Source organism: Carcharodon carcharias, chromosome 11 (assembly GCF_017639515.1).
Source record: "Carcharodon carcharias isolate sCarCar2 chromosome 11, sCarCar2.pri, whole genome shotgun sequence".
NCBI lineage: Eukaryota > Metazoa > Chordata > Chondrichthyes > Lamniformes > Lamnidae > Carcharodon > Carcharodon carcharias.
The window spans coordinates 152,787,281-152,811,021 of NC_054477.1; the positions used below are offsets into that span (position 1 = coordinate 152,787,281).

Below are 23,741 nucleotides of genomic sequence, written 5' to 3' on the forward strand. Positions count from 1 at the left end.
ACAATCACTTCAGCTGGAACAGAAGGACAACTTTTTTTTTTGATGGCAGCTGCTTGACTTTAATAATTAACTTTCCCAGAAGATTGAACTGTTTGTATAATTAATCACTAACTTAGAATTGTAAGAGAGAAGTTGGCATTGGCTAGCAATGGGACAACTGTCAATTCAAGACAGCTCAGTTTCATTTTAACCAGGGTTTTAAATAGTAAACCATTGCAGGTCTGCTTAAACTGTCAACCTATTAAACAACTCGCCCTTGATTGAGAATGTGTAAGGATCAAGAGGTGGAAAGAGCTGGCTGCTTGAAGCAGACATTCCACTTTATAGATTTTTATCGAACAACTTATATACTGAATTTTCAAGCGAGATAAAATTACTTGTTCATTAACTGTGAAAGCTGTATACACCGGCAGACAAAAAAAAAATCCCACCACGTAAATGATTCCTCTTTAGTATTCAGCACTGTCTATAGTGGTAAAATGAATGAGAATGGAAAAATAATTACAATCAACGCTCTCATTATTCTGCACAAATGGATGTACAACAAGAGAATCTGTTTTTTTAAACAATTGTCAGGTAAATAGAATACCTCTCTGCATGCCCAGACTGACAGGCTAATCAGTAATTTTGCAGCGATGCTATGGCAGTCGCACTAACTGGGATGTGGTGGCTCTTTGCAAGCACCTCAAGACTACTGGCCTCACAAACTCTGTTAACACAAGTGACAAAATAAACATACGTGAAGTACAGCATCACTAGTATAAGAGGAATTGCAATTCAGATACGCCTTCTGAATCAAAGTTATTAATCTTCATAGTAACAACCTGTGATGGTTTAATAGGATTGAAATATCAAATATATGTAATATAAACTAATTCAAATATTATATAATAACATGTTACATATACACTATATATATATATTTTATATATATAATATATATATATATAGCAAGATATAAATAATGGATATTCTGCATTTTTAAACATTTTTAGTGCACATGTGTATAAATCAAACTATAAATAAGGGAGTTCAGACTTTGTTTTAATAATTTCAGTGGCACTTTCTTGCTTTCATCTCTTAAAGGGAAGCAGTTCCATCTTTTAAATCCCATATTAGTCAATGACTGATATTCTAGAACTGGTAACTAAATGCTTACAGTCTATGTGCAGATGCTGGGATTATCTCCAATGTTTTCACTCAATCTGCTGTAGAAATACATGGAATAAATAGTATAAACTAATTAACATAGCACCAGCTGTTGCCACTGTTTGGCAAGCATCTGCAGATCGGGAGCCACAGTATTTTCTTCCCTGTAATTTGGTTTGCAGTGGGATCGTAATATTGCAGGCTTTAGAATGTAACTTAAGAACCATTGGCTTTTTGCAAACTATTACCTAGCGGACGGCTATGTGTATGAGTTTGTGTGTGTGAGTGTGTAAGCAGTTATTATTGCAGATGGAACAGATGGCAGATGTATAATTGTGAAAATTGATAGATGGGATGTGATGTCATTGCTTAGTCTTACTGGAGGAATAGTTTTTTTCTGGGGGATGGTGGCACAGCTGACCTCTTGAGTTTTGGCCTGCACTAATCTTAATTTTTAATTCTTAACTCCTTTGACACGTTGTTCATGATTTAAAATGTGTTGCTTGTATCCTTTTGTGTCACAGCTTAACCTTTGTGTCACAGAGAATTTTTTTAATGAATTGCTTAAAAAAAACTTAGAGATTCTCACTATTGCACACAATAAATATTGGGCTGTATTTTGCTTGTTCTAATTCAATGATATTTGCAATTCTAACTGATTGCCTTGAGATTCAATTGCTGTAAAGCTAAAAATAATCATTTGTATGAAGCTTGGTGTACCTCTTAACCTGATACAGCATTGAAGAAAGATAAATACAATATATGCATTGATTAAAATGTATTCATTAGAAATCTAAACTGAGAGGTAAAGTTTCCTTTGTGAAATTGAGCTGTTCTTTACAGGATCTAACAGATGTACTGTTTCTGTCCAGCAGAGAATATCAGAAATCAGTTTATTTATCTTAGTGCTGTATTTAGAGTGTTATGATTGTAGAAAGGACAAATAGTAATCTGAAGCATTGCCAGTTTCAAATGGTGTGAGAGCTTATAATAAAATATGTAACTCTACACTTTTTTTTTAAATGAAAGGCAAAAATGTACAAAAGACAAAAAAAAATGCAATGACCTTGAGCAGACAGAAAGCAGCACCAACATTTCATCTAAGCCGTCCGGCTGTTAAGAATGGATTCTTACTGTTCTGGACTTGAACTCCAGTGCCAGAACTTGGGGCATACTGTGTGGAGAGGATAAAATATTAATGTAAGGTAAATGAGTGCTTGCTGAGCTGACCATGCCATATGGCCCTGGTAGTAGAAACAGTACGCTGGCCAGCCTCAGCTTGCCATATGGAGTGGGTGGATAAGAGAGAAGGGCAAAGCCTGGACCAAGCTGAGATCACCATATGGGCTGGGTGGAGTAACCTGTGAGCTGGCTGCTGCAAACACATCTGCACGCTGATGCATCTCGAACAGAATGTGCACAAACATGTATAAATAATAGAAACCATAAAAATTAATAAAGAAAAGATAGCCTGATGGTTCAGATTAAAGTAGGTGAGTTCTGCTTTTCATCGCTCCTTTCCAGAAGTGACGACGCCCACATAAAAGATGAATAATCAAAGTGAGCTGGAGTCTGTTAAAGGGTAACATCAATCATTTATAGTACTGACATTTTTGCATTGCATTTAACATATGGTATACAAGAAGACTTTACAATAGTATGTGAAAGATAGACAAAAGAACTTGTTTCATTAATTATTTTACATAAGAAGTATTAATAATATATTGTCAATTTTGCACCAAAAGATAGTTTTGATTTGAGCTGATATCTACCTTATTTATGCCGTCTATTATAGATGAGCACAGTGCTTATTCCTCCCTCTCTGCACCCGGTTAATTTATGTATATTTTGAATGGAAAGACCTGAAAGGTGCATATGGTTCTCCTTTCAGTTTTAAAAAGAAACTTGCACATACTTGTACAGTAAAAACTTGAGGGTATTTAAGAAACAGCAAATCAGCAATAAGAATCATCAAAGCTGACATGCAACCTACATAAGTGGGAGCTGCTAACGTACTTCAGTAGTAAAGTCTACATGCCTGCTGCGTTCCATGATTGTTTGGAAGGTTTGAAGAAAAGATTTTGAAAGGATGCATGACCCCTGATTGACTGCTTTCGCTCTGATGGGGTTACAGCAGGAGTAGTAAGTGTGTTAGGGGTACAGCTAAAATTAGAACCAGGTCTTAGGTACATCCGTTCTTGTCCGTCCAGCAGACTTAACTGGAATGGTCCCAAAGAAGAGTCATATTGGATTCGAAATGTTAACTCCATTCCTCTCTCCACAGATATTTCCAGACCTGCTGAGTTTTTTAACAGCACTTTCTATTTTTATTACAGATCTCCAGTATCCACAGTATTTTGCTTTTATTATACTGGAATGGCCTCGTAAGTGTGAGGTTGAGTCATAAGGGTGACTGGTGGATGAAGACCATGGTTGGAGCCTTGATCTTCCTACAATTGGGCATCCCTATAATCTCAATGTTCAAGCAATCCAGTGTGTACTCTCTATGAGTATAACTGTTGAGGCTAGTCATACTGGCAGACCCAGCAGTGGATGTCAAGACCACATAAAAGTTCAGGTTGGGATCTTGTCCTGTGTGACCTTGAATTTTTGCCATCAAATTTTAAACAATGTTTAAAGGTACCCCATTTCAAAAGAAGGGACAAGTATTCCTTACTTCTGGGGACCCTTGATAACCCTCCTTTGAAAGCTCTGTCACTGATCATTCCAACTTCTCCCCACCTCCTCCCACACGCATAGCACTGCCAGCTTATATGGTATGTGCCTGAGATAGACATCTAGAGGGACAAGGCCCTCATTTATTGTAGGCAAATTAGGGAACACCTCATTGATCCTGGGAAGATCACCATGGTCAGCAATGAGTTCCTGGTGGGTGTGATCCTGGCTTTCGCTCTGAACATCACCATAGATTTTTTGGGTCACAAGCTTTCAGAAGCTGAGAGGCAGAGTAGAATAATCTTTTTTGAATTGAGTGTCATTTGCTTTATTGTACATCAATAGTTCAGTTGCTTTTTTGTTTCACTTTGTTCTTGCATGTTCTTCGCAAAAATTGTCAGTATTGAAGGAAAAAAACTTTAAATGAATTGGCCTCATCTCAAGTTGAAGTTTGGACCAAACATAAGACATGGACATGGAACATAGAAATCTAGAACACAAGTTACATTAGCTGAGTCCAGATTTGTCCCTTTTATGTTCCTTCTGATTATCTGTATTGCAGCATTTTTTAATTGATTCTTGAGATGTGAGCATTGCTGTCAAGGCCAGCACTTATTGCCCATCCGGAATCGCCTTTCAGAAGGTTGTGCTGCAGCTTCTTGAACTGTTGCAGTTGTGGAGTAGGTACACCCACAGTGCCTTTTCCTGCATTGGTTTGATACAGCTAGGTGGCATGCTGGGTCATTCAGAGGGTAGCTAAGAGTCAACCAAATTTCGTGAAAAGTTGGGGTGAAGCACGTCACAATTTCAACAAACAGGAAATTTGCTTTTATGGACTGGGATAGGACTTTGCTAACTTTACCTTCAAGTGAAATAGAGTGTTCCAGTTGCACCTAACATTGGTTCCAAAGCTCTGGCCAAGAACATGCAGCATTATATCTTGTGATGTTTTGATGGCAGCTAAGATTGACATATGAACTGATTGACCTCCATCTTGGGCTCTCTTTTATCAGTTGAACGATCAAACCAATTTCTCCATCCACCTCTTAGGAGCATCCTTTAACTAAAAGGTTTTGGGATTTTTCTACACGTAAAGGTCATTCGATTCTATTCTTGTATCCCAGTATTGGCAGTCACATATTAGTTGTCTTCCATTGCTTTCATATTGATTGATGCAAAATTCTTTAATCTCAGCGGGGTGCCATTTAGCTATTTAGTTTCTACCGCTTTTGTTGTGTTTAATTAGTGACTATTGGATTCTGGGGCAGTAGAAACCCCTTTGAAAGCTGAAAATTGCTGTAAGCGATGTTGCCATAGGAACGTTTAAAACATTTGTGCCAGAATTCTCTTTCTGCCACTTTAATGGTGAAGTTAAGCCACCTATTTTAAACGAGTTGCCGGCCACATTATAATAGCATAGAGAAGCTTGACACAAGCATATTCAGTGTTTATACGATAACATCAACAATAGTAATTCCAGACTTGGGAATGCACTTTGTGCAGTAGACAGAAAGAAAATCCATGCATGTGGATGTGATTTTTGAGTTGGAGCTAGAGCTGTGGAATCTGCCTGAAAACTTAAGCGGGCTGAATTCTACAGTATCGGCATCCAATATTATTACAGAATTGACATGTAATATGAAGACAGTGTTCGTTTTTCTCTGATTTTATCAAGAATAACTAGTCAACACTACCCGAGCTGCAGGCAAATGCAATAGATTAATGTGGAATTATCTAATTTTGCACTCTACAGTGGATCCTCTTGCCAAAGAATTGAATATTATTTCCTTTGCATATAAGCAGAGTTAATGGCCTGATTTTAACTTATTCAAACCCCATTTACTTAGCAGTTAACAGCAGTGCCAATATCTTCCACACAACAGTCAACAAAATAGACCTCTGTCAAAAACAAATCTCTTGATTGTTTTGGAAATTGTTGGAAGTTAACAAAATAGACAACCATTTAATATTTCTGTTGTGCACAGATGAGGTCCTGATGTCCACTCCAACCACAAGGGAATGTTTTGAGAAGCTTTCCCTGGCTGGCCAGCATCTACCTCCAGGTTTTCCAACTCCTCTCCTCTTCCCTGATGGACTTTCCTCCATAGAAACTCTTCTGACGAATATCCAGGTAAGTGCAATGTACAGGTGCAGATACATTCTGTGTCTTCTAGTGTAGCTGTTGTCAGTAACCAGCATGATTGACACACAGTCAAATGGAAAGCAAAATGGGCATGGAAGCGGAATGGAAACAGCATTGCCAGAAATGCAATACAAGTATTTCCAAAAGCAAGACTAATTACTTATAATTTGTGAATGATGGTCAATTAATCCATGAATATATAGATAGTTTTCATATCCGTTTACAAGTTTCTTACATTCGGCCCATTGTACCTGTGTCGGCTGTTAGAGCTATCCCATTAGTCCTACTCCTTACCTTTTACCTTAAACTGTACAATTTTCTATTTCCAGGATTAACTAATTCCCATTGAAAGTTACTACTGAATTTGCTTCCAGCGCCCTTTTAGCCATTGCATTCCAGATCATAGCAACTCGCCATGTTAAAAATAATTCTCCTCTTTTCTCTGTTTGTTCTTTGTCAGCTACTTTAAATCTGTGACCTTTGGTTGCTAGCCCTCCAGCCAGTGGGAACAGTTTCTCCCCATCTACTCTATCAAAATCTGTTATAATTTTTAATACTTCTATTAAATCTCCTATAAACCTTCCCTACACTCCATTATTGCTTTGTTATTTACAACACCTGTACCACAAACTTTGTTCATAGAACCATAAAACCATAGAAAAGTTATGATGCAGAAAGAGGCCATTCAGCCCGTTGTGTTTGTGCCGGCCAAGAGAGAGAAAAAAAGAAACTAGCTGCCCATTTTTATTCCCACTTTCCAGCTGCAGGTTACAGCACTTCAGGTGCAGATCTGGGTACCTTTTAAATGTTGTTCACTTGAATGTATTTTTTTTCTCTCAAGTGGATGATTGCTGTAGCCATCAATTTTTAACTTTGCCATCACTACAGCTAGTCAGTATGTGTAAAATATTTTCAGAGTTGCCTTACCTGATAGAAAAAGTTGTTATTATTATAATTTGACATATGCAAGAGTAATTCAATGCGAAGCAAGTGCCACCTACTGGAAGTGATGATTGGAACTGTATATTTATAAGTTTGTTATAATTTACTGGAAACGGGACTACTTTAAAATAAAATTTCAAAATACTGACCAAAAGTATCAGCTCATATGTTGCAACCCTTGATGCATCTGAAACATATGTTTGGTGCTTTGCTAGAATTGTTTTGCATTGAGCTAGGTGACTCAAAGTACAAAAGGACATTGGGCATGTCCTAGGTGTTCCTCAAAATTGGTTCATAAATACAACTCAATGATACAGCTTTCTGTGTATCTTCTTTGTAAGCTGAATCTTTTGAAAGAATCATCTTTTTAAATTTGTGGAATGTGGGGGTTGCTGACAAAGCTACCATTAATGGCCCATCCCTGGTAGCACTGAGCATTAATGTAGGGCCTTCTCCTTGAAACCCTGCTGTCCAGTGGCGTCTCCCACCATGGCATTGGATGACGAACTCCAGGATATTCAGTGCCGGTGAAGCAACTCTTGCATATGTGTCCAAGTCAGGATAGTTTGTAACCTGCGGGACAACTTAGAGTTGACAGATGGCGTTCCACTCAGCAAAATTTGGTTCAGTGGGTAAATGCACTGCACAAAAAGGCGCTGAGTCATATCGATCAAATTGACACCTGATTCAATTCTTGGCCTGAGCTTATCCCTTTGCTCTCCACTGCAGTGGAGAATGGGATTTGGGAGGGACACAGTTGGCTTCAATGCCTTTTGAATAGTGAAACAGAGTAATGAAGCCAATATCATCGATCACTATCCGGGAATCAAGGACGTGCTTCCAAACATTGAGAGAGGAAGACTGGATTTAATGGTGAGGTCATTGAACATTGTCATATGATGTTCAATAAAACTCATTCTTTGGCCTCACATATTAATTGAAAGTAAAAGATTAACTAATTAGCGATCCACTGGAAGCCATGGAACTGCACCAAACATCAGTAGCTACTTTCAGGAGAGACGGGGAGGAAAAAAGGGGAGCATACTGGTGATATTTTATTTCCTATAATATAATCAGCTGGATATTTTTGTTAAAAACAAAAAACTGCGGATGCTGGAAATCCAAAACAAAAACAGAATTACCTGGAAAAACTCAGCAGGTTTGGCAGCATCGGCGGAGAAGAAAAGAGTTGACGTTTCGAGTCCTCATGACCCTTCAACAGAACTGTTCTGTTGAAGGGTCATGAGGACTCAAAACATCAACTCTTTTCTTCTCCGCCGATGCTGCCAGACCTGCTGAGTTTTTCCAGGTAATTCTGTTTTTGTTTTGGATATTTTTGTTGCCTGTTGGAACATGGGGTAATGGTGACTAAATGGCTGTTGTGAACGAATTAAAACACAATTAAATAGCAATGCAGAGCTTCCTAATGTTCAATGTTGCCTATTATTGTAAAACTGGGAAAAAAAACTTTATCCTTAAAAGTGTGAATTTTCATGAATTAATTTGTAGCCTTTTAAAACCAAGACAAGCAAATTGGTGTTGAATTCAATTCAATTTTCCGAGAGCCACCGGGAAACAGAGTAAAACTGCCAGAACTAATTTCTCTTGTTGCTCCGAAAAGCTGTCAATGCAAGAAGACGTTTGCTGAGACTTCTTGTCATGATCTTAAACCTAGGTTTCTGGCACAGGCACTTTGAATGATTTGCTAATGGCGTTTTGTTGTTCTCTGATTTGCTTGTTGCGAACAGGGGCTACTGAAGGTTGCCATAGACAACGCCAGGGCCCAGGAGAAGCAGGTGCAACATGAAAAGACAGAGTTGAAGATGGAATTGTTCAGGGAGCGGGAGATGAGGGAAAGCTTGGAGAAGCAGTTAGCTGTGGAGCAGAAAAACAGAGGTGAGTGAGTAGAAGACAGAAACATTGCATGTGCTCCTGACAGAGAGAGAGAGAGAGAGAAAGAAAGAGAAAGGGAAGCAATACAAGGTGAAACAACATGGCCTTCCTATACAAAAAAATTGACACCAACCTGTTACTGTGTCTCTCTTCCAGCAATAATTCAGAAACGGTTAAAGAAAGAAAAGAAAGCAAAAAGGAAATTACAGGAAGCACTTGAATTCGAAACCAAGCGACGAGAACAAGCAGAGCAGGCGTTAAAACAAGCTGCCTCTGCAGACAATCTTAGGGTCCTGAACGGTAAGTGCATGTAAATGACCTGTGATTGAATCTCATGAAACGATGTGGGCTCTTGTCACTTATCAATGCACAATAAACTTTGACAGAGGCTCTAGTCACTTTGCATTCAGATTGCAGAGCAGGCTGATTAAAGCATTGATAGCAGGAGAAACCGAGCAGTATAATAGACTGAGATTTCAAAAATAAAATAATGACAATAATTGCTTGGTCCCATGCGTCAACGTGAAATAAGTGGTGAGAACATATTTTGTCCAAGTACCCAATTTGAAAAGTGAACTCAGTGCTCTGATCTTTCCCATTGTTAGATTCGGTGACCCAAGAGATGGAAGCTGACCGCAGCACTGGACGAACAGATGCTGAAAGGACAATACAAGGTACTTGACAGCAATGGTTATAAATCTGGCTCATGTGCCATACATTTTGCTTAGCTTCAGCTTGTTATTCAAGCATGCAGGTTTCCAGCTGGGCCACATTAAAACACGCTTTGGCAAGGTCAATCTTAGTCTGAATGTTTACACATAGTCTGCGCATTGATCCAGATTTAAAAAAAAACTTTTCTTTAAAAGTCAATTGGACTCTTTTGATTTTTTAGGATTAAGGATGTACTTAAGTTAATTATAAGCCACATGAAGCTTTACCTGTTTAGAGAAATCAGATCATAGAATCCATGTAATAATTCAAACTCAGTAAGGCACCCGTAATAAGGTGTGCGATTGTAATTGTGTGTCTTTGGCCTCAAAGTTTTATTTTCCCTTGCCTGAATGATCACCTCTGACCATCTCATTGTTTTGATGCTTGACTTCCCTCGCCATTTACAAGCCAATCCTTGCCTCAGAAACGTGGTCGGAATTTCCCGGCCCCTCCCGCCGGGCGGGGGTCTTCCGGTCCCGCCGCAGCGAGCGGACATTTGATTGGCTGGCTGCGTTTTACGGCCCCGCCCTCTCCGCAACGGGGTCCAGAAAATTCTGCCGGTAAGAGCAGCTTGCACATGCGTGCTGAAGATGTTCTGGAAAACTGGGTGTGATGTAACGTGGGCCTGCACTCAATCTGCTGATCCGTGCTCTCATCGAGGGGCACAGCGTTTGATTATTAGGTAGAGGCAAACTTGCAGTTGACTAGTTTGTTACTTTTATTTTAGTTCAAAGGACTCATTTGTTTTGAACTTTTAGATATAATGGAGGACGACGTTCCAATTGTAGTTTAGTTCCCACAGCCCACCCTCTGCCTATCCCAAATTCAGAACTGGCGACTCAACCGTGCAGACAGATTGGAGTAGATTTTCATCTTCATCTCGTAGGCGAGGATCTGGCAGGACAGATTACCAGGCCTTTATAAAACTCACCTGATTTTCATTCTGTTTATTCACTCACAAGTTTACCAGCCAGCAGGCAAATTCTAAAATCTGCCTCGTTGTCTTTGTAGTAGACATGAAAGGCTGAATTTTTGCGTTATTTTGCTGCGCAGTTTGAGCTGGAAGAGTATGTAGTATGGGGAAAGGCAGTGCTACACTCTAGTCCCTAAGGATCAGTAGCCAAAACATTCCACCTATATATGACAGCGGTGTGTAAGTTGTATTCAAATGTTACCGAGACGACAAACATCATTTCCAAAATCTCTGCAATCTCCTTCAGCTTTACAACCCTCCGATCTGCATTTTGCTCAGTTCTGGCCTTCTTGGCATCCGTGGTTTTAATTACTTCCTCATTGGCAGCCGTGCCTTTAGCTGCCTTGGCCCTGAGCCCTGGAACTCCTTCCCTTTACCTCTTTGCCTCCTTTCTCTCCTTCTTAAGGTTGCTCCTTAAAACCTAGCTCTTATCCAAGCTTTCAGTCACATGTCTTAATATCTCCTTACCGAGGGTTCAGTGTCAAGTTTTGTTTGACACCACTCTTGTGAAGTGGCTTGAGATATTTTACTAAGGTGCTATATAAATACAAATGTATAGGTGGTGTTTATTCTCCCTAGCGTTTATCCATAGAGAATGAAAAATACCATCCCTGTGACTACTTATTAATTAATGCAGATCTGTGAACCATCCTACTCTTTTGTACCATGTTTTCCCTTGGTGCCCTGGGATGGAGTACCATTTCTGTCAGATTCTCCTACTTCTTAGTGCTCCTTCAGTGACAGGAAGGTGACTAGCAGATGAATTATTACACGGGGTCTTTGGAAAAGGAGGGGACCCTTACCTCAGACCAACTGAGACCCAGGTGGAGTCAGCTAGAGTTTGACTCTCATCTGCTACTGCAAAGGCACCCAGACCCTACAGGCATACATTGCTTATGTTAATCTTACTGCCCTTTACCTATCTGGTGCATGGCACAAGAAACAGTCAGAGATTACCATCTTGATGCCAACTTTTCTGTTCAGTTCACTTGGTGTCAGCCTTGGATCAGTAGCAATGCCTTAATCTGGAGGTTGTGGGTCTAAACACTCCCCCAGAGACCTAGGCACATATTCCAGATTGACTCTCGGGTATAGTACTCAAGGAGAGGTGCTTCTTTTTCCCTGTTTGAGACTGAGGCCTTGTACACTTTCTCAGGTTGACTTAAAAGATGCCATGGCAGTGTCCAAAGAAGAATGATGAAGAATTCTCCCTACCAGATTGCCCAATATTTATCCACCAACCAACACCACTAAAATGGATAAATATCATTGCTGTTTGTGGGACCTTGCTGTGTATAGATTGGGTGCTGGATTACAACAGTGGTTAAACTTCAAACATACTTCAATGACTGATTGACTTTGAGATTGTAAGAGGCATGATATGTTGTTTCTTCTTTCATCTTAAACTAGCCTGAAACTTCCCTGGCCCAATTTTTAAAAATTCTTTTATGGGATGTGGGCATTGCTGGCAAGGCCAGCATTTATTGCCCATCCCCAATTGCCCTTGAGAGGGTGGTGGTGAGCTGCATTCTTGAACGGCTACTCTGGTGACCAAATCTTCTGCCAATGTGGGCCTAACATTTGCCAGTGATGCAAAGTGAAATTTTCAAGACTGAATAAGTAGGTTTTTGTTAGGTATGGGTATCAACAGATATGAAACAAAGAACACGAAGAAAGACTTCCATTCATATAGTGTCTTCCACAATCTCAGGACATCCTATGTGCTTTACAGCCTATGAAGTACTTTTGAAGTGTAGTTCTAATATAGGAATGTGTCAACCAATTTGCACGCAGAAAACTCCCACGAACAGCAATGTGATAATGGCCAGATAATCTGTTTTTGTGATGTTGATTGAGGGATAAATATTGGCCCAGACCCTGAGGACAACTCCCCTGCTCTTCTTTGAATAGTGCGATGGGAACCCACCTGAGAGAGCAGACAGGGCCCCACTTTAATGTCCCTTCCAAACGATCGTATTGGAGTACAATATTGTACTGCATTGTACAGTAGTGGACTGTCCGCCTAGGTTTTTGTGCTCAAGTCCTGGAGAGGGACTTGAACCCGGAACCTTGTGACTCAGAGGTACGAATGTCACCAGCTGAGCCACAGCTGACAAGGGCAAGTGCATCACAGAGTCACAGAATTGATCGGTGTAGGAGGAGGCCATTTGGCCTATCATGTCTGCACTGGCTCTCTCAGCATTTTAACTTAGTGCCAATCTCCTGCCTTTTCCCCATAACCCTGCACATTGTTTCTATTTAAATAATCATCCAATGCCCTCTTGAATGCCTCAGTTAAACCTGCCTCTGCCACACTTCCAGGCTGGAATGGAGCTGAGCTACAGAGCAGCCACTATCTGATTGACAGAAACAGACTTGAGAGGCTGAATGGCCTACTCCTGCTACTATTGTCCCATGCCCCTCAATATTCATTGTTTGTAACTGTGCTGGTGCATTCACCCACCTTTTTAATACCCTTCAGCACTGACTTTGCAGATTCTGGTGGTTGTAATCATGGTATCATCAATGGGCGAGGCACAGAGAAATTTTGGGCTTGCAATATTTCTCCATCAGGCAGCTTTATGGTGTAATTTTCTAATTAGTGCAAAGGAATGATTTGAAAAGATTGGCCGGCACTATTCCAATTACATGACAATACAAAATATTTACCTTCAAAGTTGCAATAAAAACTCCACTGGCCTGTGAATGCTGCTTTTACATGGCCCTGCCCATGCTTTGCATGTCAAAACATTTATCTAATTGTCAGCATTCTACATTTTAACCACTTCAGTTTGAAAAAAAATATCCAGCACCTGACACTCCCCGCTTCCTCCATCCACCTCCCCTCTTGACCGTCTTCACTTTATTTCATTCACAGGATAACATTATCACAAATGTATTCCTTTAATGTCATCTCAGCTCCACTTATTCTGACACCTTTGATCCATTTGTTAGCCATCATTCATTTTCATGGGGGGGAAAGAATCTTCGTATTATAATGTCACCTTTCAAGGGAAGGTGAGATCAGTATGGTAATGAGCTGTAACTGATGCCAAGAGGCAAGAAAGAAAAGTGCAGGTGCAAAGTGTTTTATATACTGCCCCCGGGGTATCTATAAATCAAAGCTGAGGTGGAAATGCTTTGTTGCAGGCTGACAATGATGTCACTTTTTATTACCATTGTATCCACAGTGACTGAGTTCGAGGCAGCCAGCAGTTGGGCAAGTTTCTCCTTTTACTTTCAATTAACTGAGATGTTTGAAGAGCCAGCGCAATTCGATATACACCATTTAACTCAGCTAATTCAGGCTCAATCAAATAAAGGTGCGATCATTTTAAATTGTGTCGAAGGGGTAGATTTTCAACTCAACCAGTAAACGCGCCCCCCCACCCCCCCCCCACCACCACCGAGGCATTGCAGTTTAGCTTCCCATTTTCTCTTTATTTATCTTTCTATCTACCTTTCTTTCTGTCAATCTCTATCTCTCCAACCACCTATTGTCGCATCGCATGACTCAGCCCCTGCTCAAACTTATTTTCCACAGCAGCCCTCATCCATGCCTTTGTTTATCCCCAGTGCTCCCCTGGGTGCACCCTCTGTAACCTTGATCCAAAACTCTGTTGTCCTCCAAAATTTATCACTTGACTAACATCGCCAAAAAAGAGTTCAGGTTATGAGGTCATTACCACATTGCTGTTTGTGGGAGCTTGCTGTGCACAAATTGGCTGCCAAGTTTCCTACATTACAACAGTGACTGCGCTTCCAAAATATTTCATTCTCGGTAAAGCGCTTTGGGGCATCTTTAGGCCGCTACATAAATGCAAATCTTTCTTCCCTTTGGCCTGTATCCTATCTTGCACCAAATCCCATTTACCCATCATCTCCGTGCTCACTAACTTACAGTGGCTGCTGGTCTGGCAACATCCTGATTTTTTAAACATTCTCGTCCTTGATTTCAAATTCCTTCATGGCCCCACCCCTCCCTATCACAGTAACTTCCTCCAACACCCATCACTCCCTCCCTCTCACAGTTACCTCCTTCAACACCCCCACCCCTCTCCCTCTCACAGTCACCTCCTCCAACCTGCATCCCCCTCCCTATCGCAGTAATCTCCTCAAACCCCCACCCCCTCTTCTTATCACAGTCATCTCCTCAAAACACCCACCACCCCCTCCCTCTCACAGTAACCTCCTCCAACCTTCCGTCACCCCCTCCCTCTCACAGTAACCTCCTCCAACCCTCTGCCACCCCCGCCCTCTCACAGTAACCTCCTCCAACCTTCCGTCACTCCCTCTCACAGTAACCTCCTCCAACCCTCCGTCACTCCCTCCCTCTCACAGTAACCTCCTCCAACCCTCTGCCACCCCTTCCCTCTCACAGTAACCTCCTCCAACCCTCCACCACTCCCTTCCTCTCATAGTAACCTCCTCCAACCTTCCATCACTTCCTCCCTCTCACAGTAACTTCCTCCAACCCTTCACCACCCCCTCCCTCTCACAGTAACCTCCTCCAACCTTCCGTCACTCCCTCCGTCCCACAGTAATCTCCTCCAACCCTCCACCACTCCCTCCCTTTCACAGTAACCTCCTCCAACCTTCTGCCACTCCCTCCCTCCCACAGTAATCTCCTCCAACCCTCCACCACTCCCTCCCTTTCACAGTAAACTCCTCCAACCTTCCGTCACTCCTTTCCTCTCACAGTAATCTCCTCCAACCCTCTTCCACCCCCTCCCTCTCATGGTAACTTCCTTCAACCTTCCGTCACTCCCTCCCTCCCACAGTAACCTCCTCCAACCCCCAAGACCCTCTGAGATCCTCATGCTTCTCCAATCCTGATCTCTGGCACACCCCCTAAAGGGCCAATCAATTCCCACTTAAAAGCCTCATCCTGCCACCGCTGGGATTTAACCAGCAGCAAGGGAGACCCACGCCAAGCAGCCAGTCTCCTCATTGCCCGAATGCAGTACCGGCATAGCTGGTACTGGAGAGCTGCTGGAATCTGATTGGCTAACAGCTCTCTGAGGTGGGATTCCTGTGCCTGGGGGAAAGAAATCCTGCCTACAGTCTATCAACTGACCGTTAAATAGCTGTAGGGAAGCCATCCTTCTCCTGGTTGGTTGCTCAGTAAAATCCACCTCTCTGTGTCAGAGAAACGCACTCAAGAATGTGACCATGATAAATTGCTCCCACAGCCTTTTTCATTTGTATTTGTTCATTTGTAGTTGCCTTTAGGCAACAGATTGTTGGTTCCATGTTAGATCATTTTTAAACCTCCAGTGATGTTGCTCATGACTAGACCAAGTCTTGAAAACCCATCCTGTGAAGCGTCCAGTTTTTTCAAATATTAATTAGGTTTTCAGGGGTACCTCCATTTGAGGCGCCCTCACACTCTCCTCCCTGCCTCAGTAGTGCCCACATCAGTTGGTGGGGCAGCTGTCTGTTCGTTGCTGTGGGCTCTCCAATTGAGTCTCCTGCCTCAGGAACCCACCCATCCTTAACTGGACAGCAAATGTGGTGGGGACCTCCCTAACTGGCCACCTCCAGGAAGATTCCAACTGTCAGCAACACATCTGACCCGTGTGGGGTCAGGACTCTGAAATAGTCCTGAAGCCTGAAATTTTTCAAATGGGCATTAAATTCTACCCATTGCATCAAGACTTAGGTCAGCATTGTTACTTAGTGGTTTCAATGCCAGAAGCATTAAATCTGTTTATTCCCTTCCTATTATTTATGGCACCCAATATATGTTAATTTATTGCCAGGCTGTCATGTGAGTTGGATTGTTAAGGAATACTCTCTCACGCACTTAGGAGTTCATCAAAAGAGACTTGGAAATGGCCAGCAGCCAGGTGACATTCCCAACCCTGGTCAGAAGCCCCAAACCCTAATGAGAAGGTTTACAATATATAGAGGGAACTTAATTTCACACATTTAGTTGCATTACTGTCAGCAACCTATGTAAAGTAAAGCACATTAATGCATTTCATCCATACCTGTATCAAGCACTTGGAAGTGGGGTAAAACATAGCATCGTATGAAACCTTCACTTTGGGCGATGTTTACAGGGGGGCATGAGTTGGCACTAAGTTGGCATAGGGGCTTTAAGGGGCCATGGGGGTGGGTGAGGGGACATGGGTTATTATGAGTTCTCACTTTATCCTAACAATATACTTCATCCCCAAATCCACCAGTGTAGCAAGTTTTCCATATCTGAAATGAATCTCACTGACTTAATGAATAAATTAGCAGCGTTTGTTGTGCTGTCAGCCCATGATCACTAGGAATTAGTTTGGGGGCACTACCAATCTATAACCTCAATTCGGCCCATGTTTGAACCCAAATTCCAGAGATGAAAGGCCACTGCCTATTGCACCACCCAGAGCTCCACTTTCACACATTTATAACAATAACTAATTCCACAGATATGATTATCAATCTTTTTTTCAGAATTGTGTATTTTTTAATTTGTCTCTGATGATACTTCTGGCTGTATAGCCTGACCTTATTGAGGAAGCAAAATGGCAGCCAAAAGTAATGTGTAATAAAGATTGTTGACATTGTTGGCTTGTTTTGTCATAGCTGGTGGTTCCAGATTGCACAGTTAAAAACATTGCACGTGATTTGATTCGGCAGTCTTTATGGTGCTTGCTTCGAGTCGATTAAGCCCCTTCCAAAATCTAAGCAGTGAAAGGAACTATTTTGAGTATTTTTATATCTGTCAGTGGGATATTAGACTCATTTGGCACGGCTAACAACAGAAAATGTTTATTTGGGTCATTTGTGGTCTTGTAGCGAGTTTTGAATGTTATTACAGTAGGGAGAGTTTCCTGGTCTAAGACTGCTAATTATATTTAGATTGATGTTTTCTGCTAGTGAAATATGGTTGTAACTTTAGTGATTATGTATAGGTTCATTAATACAATGTTGGGTTGCCAATATTCATTGGCACGTTGAGAGCATCATTTCATGGAAATCAGATACTTTTCCACAGAGAAAATGGTTCTGGCCGTCCTTAACTGGATGAGCACCCACTATGAACACTAATTGGCCAACTGGTCAAAAATCCAGACACTCATTTCCTGATCAGCAACCCATCCACCGGCTTGAACTCCCTCCACCGCCTGCGTGCTGTAGCTACGGTGTGCCTCCAACTACTGAAAGGACTGCAGCAACTAACAAAAACTTCTTCAGCAGCAGCGTTCAAAGCCATGATCTCTACCAGCCAGAAGCTCCGATACTCAGTTCTCCTTCAAGTCAACCAGCATTGTGATTTGGACACATGGATTTCTGTTCCTTCATCAGCGTCAGATCAAATTCCTGAAACCCCATAATTAACAGCATTAATTGTGGAATTAACCTTCACCAGGAGTGTTGCGACATTCCAAGAAAGGATCTGCCATCAGGGATGGGCATTAAGTTTTGGCCTGTTCAGCAGTGCCACCATCTAGCATATTGATAAATAAAGTAAGATGTCTATTACCTGCTTTAGGTGGCCACCAGAGGTGCCTGAAAAATCATGCAGCCAATCTGAGGTTGGAGATTTTTCAGGGCCCCTTGAAGTGTTTCGAGGTGATTTGTTTCCCAAACTTGGGCAGAGCTGGACCAATTCCTTCCCCCTCCTCTCGCATCAAGAATGACAACTTGGGCAGAATCTTGTTGGGACATCAGGGGTCTCGCCTGGCAGCTGGAGAGCCAGTGAGTGACCCACGCCGCCTCTTTTTGGCATGGCACTCTGAACCACAAGCCAATCAGGCAGTGGTGAGGCCAGCGGTGGGCCTTCCCATGGAATCAAAACCCTGGGGGTGGAAGACTCACCCACTGAGAACTGCCGGCCAATCAGAGGCCAGCCGTTTTTGTGCTCAGCAACGCCACAGAGGAGGCAGTGGCTGCTGCAGGAAAAACACCCACTGGAGTCCCAGGGTCACAGACTGACCCAGGATCCCAGGCCATAGCTATGTACTGTGGGGTGGGGAGGAGTTTCATAGGATGGCGGTCACTAGGAGAGGAGTGTGGGGGTGTCAGCAGCAAGTGTAGGGTGGCTTTCAGCCACCACCCTCCTCTCTCCTTCCCAATGCCAAGTCCCTTGATCGGATTTTGATACCAGTAGCAGCGGGATGAGTCCCCTTAAGTGGTCATTAAGTGGCCACTTGAGCTCTCAATAGGTGGCGAGGCAGAAAGGTTGATCATGGACCCCCACCCCCCCCGCCCCAGAGCTTAATTCTGGAGGAGGCAAGAAGGTGGCAGGGTTCTAGTATGCCACCATCCACCTTCCTGCCCCCAAGCCCACCAGCAGCAAGAGCAGAACATTCGTCCTTTGACTCAGATACCTGCTGATTGTATTCCAACATGAGTCAATACCTTTGCAGAGTGCTCTTAAGACTCTAGAATGGGGCTTGAACCCCAAAACCTTCTGAGAGAGAGTGCACTGAGCCAAGGCTGATACACATGCCCACTGTCTCTTAAGGCATTGTTTCCCATTGTCTCTTAAGGCATTGTTTCCTTACAAGGCTGGCAAGTTAGTTGCTTCCCAATGAAAGTTAAATTCACCTTTGGAGTCAGACCCAGCCAAACAATTAATTCCATAATCCAGACTGGCACTCCAATTCAGTACCGAAGGAGCACTGTCAAAGGATTCAACTGCCTACTTAAGTAAATGTCAGAATTCTCCTTACATGATTTAAAGTAGAGCAGGGGAGGGCAGGTGCCCCTTCATATCTTTTTTGACAAATATTTATTCCTCAACCAAATTCACTGAAACAGACTATCAAGTCATTATCACATCACTGTTTGTGGGAGCATGCTGTGTATAAATTGGCTGCTTTGTTACCTCCAGTACAACAGTGACTGAACTCCAAAGACATGCACACATTGTTTGCAAAGTGCTTTGAGACACCCTAAGGTTGTTGAAAGTTGCTATATAAACGCAAGTGTTTTCTTTCAAAAAGGAAAAATTCTCACCAGGCTAATGCAATAGTCTTTGGATCGGGAACACAGTTTCGATCCCTGGGCTGACAGATTTCGCTCAGTGCTGGGGATTCGGAGTGAATAATCTCACACTCTTTCCATATGAGAATTTGGTTGAAGTCCAAGTGTAAATTGATAGCAAACAAATTTACAACTGTGGCTTTAACATGGTTTCTGAAGCAAGTGGGACACTTGACAACACAATTTAAAAAAAATAGTAGAGGTCTGTGTACATCAGACTGAAAATGTAAGATTTTTTTGAGGAAGTTTACTATTGATAAACTTGCCCAGAAACTTACATGGGCCTGTGGAATAAAATGTAATGCAATCCCCTCTAATGGGAGCCGACAGAACAAATAGTAACTCCTTTTAGGATTTTATTCCTCTCTTTTGTCTTGCTTGACAGTAGTAACATAGAATTTTTATCAGGCAACAGGGTTTTGTTACCACAGTTAATTAAAGCTACACTGCACAGTTAATATGTGGTCTAAGGCTTCTAAGCTGGTGTTTCCTTATACTTAGGACTCCAAAAGCCCTCCTGCGTAAAATAAGCTGTGTAAATATGCCTGAATTGAAACTGAGACCAGTAAACCTCCCATTGTTTTCTTTTAATAAAATGTTCAACCCCCCCCCCCCCTTTACAGATTACCACACAATGCACAGGAACCAAACATCACACACTTATTACCCTTTCTCCTTTTTTTTTGGCACTGCCATTTTGGTGCTTAACAATTCATCAGACCCGTGTAATCAATTGCCGGCAAGTTTGGACGAACAAAAACAGAAGGTGCAATTTATTGTCGGCGTTAGCAGAAAGGTTGAAAGAAAACATCAATGTTCTATAGTGTAAAGGTTGCTGTTAGATAAAGATTTACATCTGTGCCTTGCACATTAATTGCTGAGCATTGTCCCATACTAAGAGGCATGGGCTGTAGGCAGTTTTATAAACTCCATATAGCAGTGACCTCGAACCTTTAGAAATGTATTAAAAATATGACACCGCCAATAAGGACTCTTAATTTAGACATGTACTACTTTATCACGGTCACTGTGACAGGGGACAGAACATAGACCCAGTGCAATAATGTTTTTGCACTGTTAAAACTGCATTAATGAGAACATCATTTTGGGGAACTAATTATTTCTATTTGTCTTGTGTCATGCTTTATAATTCCACTATATTAGCACAGGCAAAGCAAATTAATTGCTTTTGCAGAAGTTGAATCATTTCCAAGAATGAGTGCAAATTCACTTCCAGGCTCTTAATTACTGGCAGTGCATTGTGTCAGAAAATTCTGTTGATCTTCCCCACAGCACCTGGAATAGATCTACATTATATAAATGTGTATGTATTCATATTATTTTAACAGAGCCGATTGTTTATTTTTTTTAACATTTGAGTGGGGCTGCTTTCCTAGCATTGGTCACATACCCAATTAAAGGACTCATCACTTAAAGGGTTAACTGCAGTGGGGAAAAAAAGAACAAATCTCATCGAAGCAAAAAGGCAGTAATTAATGCCTCCCTTAATTGTCTTCATAAAATATTTGCATGTGTCTAATTTGCATAATGTGCATGTATTAATTAATCTTTCAAAGGTATTTTATGCTGAAAGAGGCCAAAACCATTTTTTTGTTTTATTCAACATCTAATTGAATATTTATTCTTTCTTTAAAGAATATTTACAGCATTCAATGGCCCTGGTTCTGTTCTATTTTTTTTTCACGAATAGCACTGAGAACAGCAGAATTGTAAATTATTTTATTCAGCTGAATATTGCACATGAGTGTTCCCTCATATAGTTGCAGAGGATGCTTAATAGATCACGCAGCATTCTCTTTCTGTCTCTCTGTCTCTCTCACTCTGTCTATTCCAAATTGTTTCTAAATTTACCCAGGCCCCAGTAAATTCCTCCCCTGTTGCATAACACACAGCTTGAACTTTATTGTGAAACATTGGTGGGAAAGGTAAGAGAGACCAACTGCAGCTCAGAGCTGGGTTTGACTAATTAAATGGCGTTACAATTCATATTACAAATAATTAATTTTTTTTTAAACTTAGAACACGGCAAGTATCCCTTTTAATTGGCCTCCATAGACTATTTTAAGCTATTGAAAGTGTATTAAGCTCTTCCATGAAGGAGGTCCCTACAATGATTCAAGCTGGGACTCATCTTTTCCCTCTGACAGTGCTAACCTTGTGGAAGCTGGTGACATTTACAAATGAGTGGATTCTGCTTTTCGGGGGTGCAGTGAAATAGTCAACGCTGACCATTTTCTCCCTTTCAAACAAATACAAGGAGCAGTGGGAAAAGCTTAATGTATGTTAATGGTTTGCTGCAGTGTTAGTATTGGGGAGCGGCACAACTTCAGCACCATTCTCCAGCATAGACTTTCTCATTCACCTTTGAAGAAAATAATATTAACCTACACTCCGGTTTGGACTGCTATCCTGAAACTCTCATAGACTTTTCCCTTTCCCTGTGGGCTGTGAAAAAAAACTATCTGCAAAGTTATGATATTTTTCAGTCAATTTACTCTGTGGGAATAAAAATGTCAGGTAGGCAACTGTGAGCTTTTAATGCCTTAATAAAAGTTGTTGTCTGAAGATGATAGGAAAGAGAGTCACATAGACCTATTTTCATGCATATTATTTGTCAGGTTGCTCCTGGTCTTTCCTGGCGTAGCTTTCTCTCTCTATACAATATTGACAACTTTCATTTATATGGCCTTAAGAAATAAAGCGTCCCATGGCACTTCACAGGAGTGTCATTAAACAAAATTTGACATTGAGACACAGGAGAAGACAGTAGCACTGACAAGCAAAGTCTTGGTCGAATGAGTAGGTTTTAAGAATTGTCTTAAAGGAGAAAAGAGAGTTAGAGAGATGGAAGGCTTTTTGGGAGGGAGAAGGAGCGAGGCCACGGAGGGATATGAAAACCATGATGAGAATTTAAAAATCGAGGCACTGTTTAATCAGGAGCCAGTGTATGTCACCGAGCACAGCAATGATGGGTTGACAGGACTTGGCGTGTACAAGGACACAGGCAGCAGAGTTTTGGGTGACCTCAAGTTTACAAAGGTTGAATGTGGGAACGTAGGAAGGAAAGATCATTTTTGCTAGTTTTAGTCATGACTAACCTAGGGATGTGCTTTTGTATGGTACTATTCATTTAGCCTGTGCTTGACTCCCAGATACCCCTCATCCTGCTCTATAACCTCAAAGATGGAACACGCCATTATTCCACAGCACTTTTCTCAATTGTAATTTCTTCCATTAGCAGATGAGAAAATCAGCAATAAGCAAAAGTCATTCAATAACAACAACAACTCATATTTATATAGCTTCTTCAACATCCCAAGATACTTCAAGGGAGTATTATCATATCATTTGACACAGGAGATATTAGGACAGGTGACCAAAAACTTGATCAAAGAGTTAAGTTTTAAGGGGTGTCTTAAAGGGGGAAAGACTCATGGAGTGATGTAGGGAAGGGAATTTCTGAGTTTAATGCCTCAGCAGCTTCAGGCATAGCAACCAATGGAGGAGCGGAAAAAAAATCAGTTGCAAAAGAGGCCAAAAATTAAGGAACGTAGAGATCTTGGAGGGTTGGGGCTGCTGGAAGTTACAGAGATAGGGAGCAACTCATTGTAGTCTATTGTCCTTCCATACTACCTCAATCCTCCAACATGTCCTGTATGTATCTAGCCATAGTCCCAAAGGAGCATAGGCATCTCTCTCCATTAGAGAGAGACATCTTGGCTACTTGTAGCTTGAGGGGTGCCACTCTGAAAGTATGGCGCAAGGCGTCAAGGCAGGTCCTCCATGAATTGCCATAGCTGGTATAGGAATTGAACCTGCTCTGTTGGCATCATTTTGCATCTCACTCTAGCCAGCTGAGCTAACTGATGTGCTTAAATACATACATTTAAATGTATTTAAGATATAAGATAACCACTGGGTCAAAATCCTGGAATTCCTTCCCTAACAGCACTGTGGGTGTACCTACACCACATGGCCTGCAGCGGTTCAAGAAGGCAACTCACCACCACCTTCTCAAAGGCAATTAGGGATGGGCAATAAATGCTGGCCTAGCCAACTTTAAATGAATAAAAAATATAAGGAACATGGTAACATTCAAAACACATATATCTTTTGCAAAGCTACAATGATCAATCAACAAAACAGCCCGTACTTAAGTTTAGAAATTACTGCCAGTATTCTTTTTAAATTCTTTCATGGGATTGTTGGCAAGGCCAGCATTTGCCCTTGAACTGACCTTGTTAGGTT

General features: G+C 41.5%; 1 protein-coding gene across 4 annotated transcripts in view; it reads left to right on the forward strand.

The window, feature by feature from the left end:
* LOC121284082 (dachshund homolog 1-like) overlaps nucleotides 1-23,741 on the forward strand; it is a 546,830-nt gene that overhangs the window by 511,835 nt on the left and 11,254 nt on the right. For all 4 annotated transcript variants that reach the window (XM_041199130.1, XM_041199132.1, XM_041199133.1 and 1 more), the window contains 4 exons: nucleotides 5,811-5,956; nucleotides 8,659-8,806; nucleotides 8,960-9,103; nucleotides 9,409-9,477. In XM_041199130.1, the coding sequence (XP_041055064.1) occupies nucleotides 5,811-5,956; nucleotides 8,659-8,806; nucleotides 8,960-9,103; nucleotides 9,409-9,477 (507 nt within the window). The remainder of the gene's footprint in view (nucleotides 1-5,810; nucleotides 5,957-8,658; nucleotides 8,807-8,959; nucleotides 9,104-9,408; nucleotides 9,478-23,741) is intronic.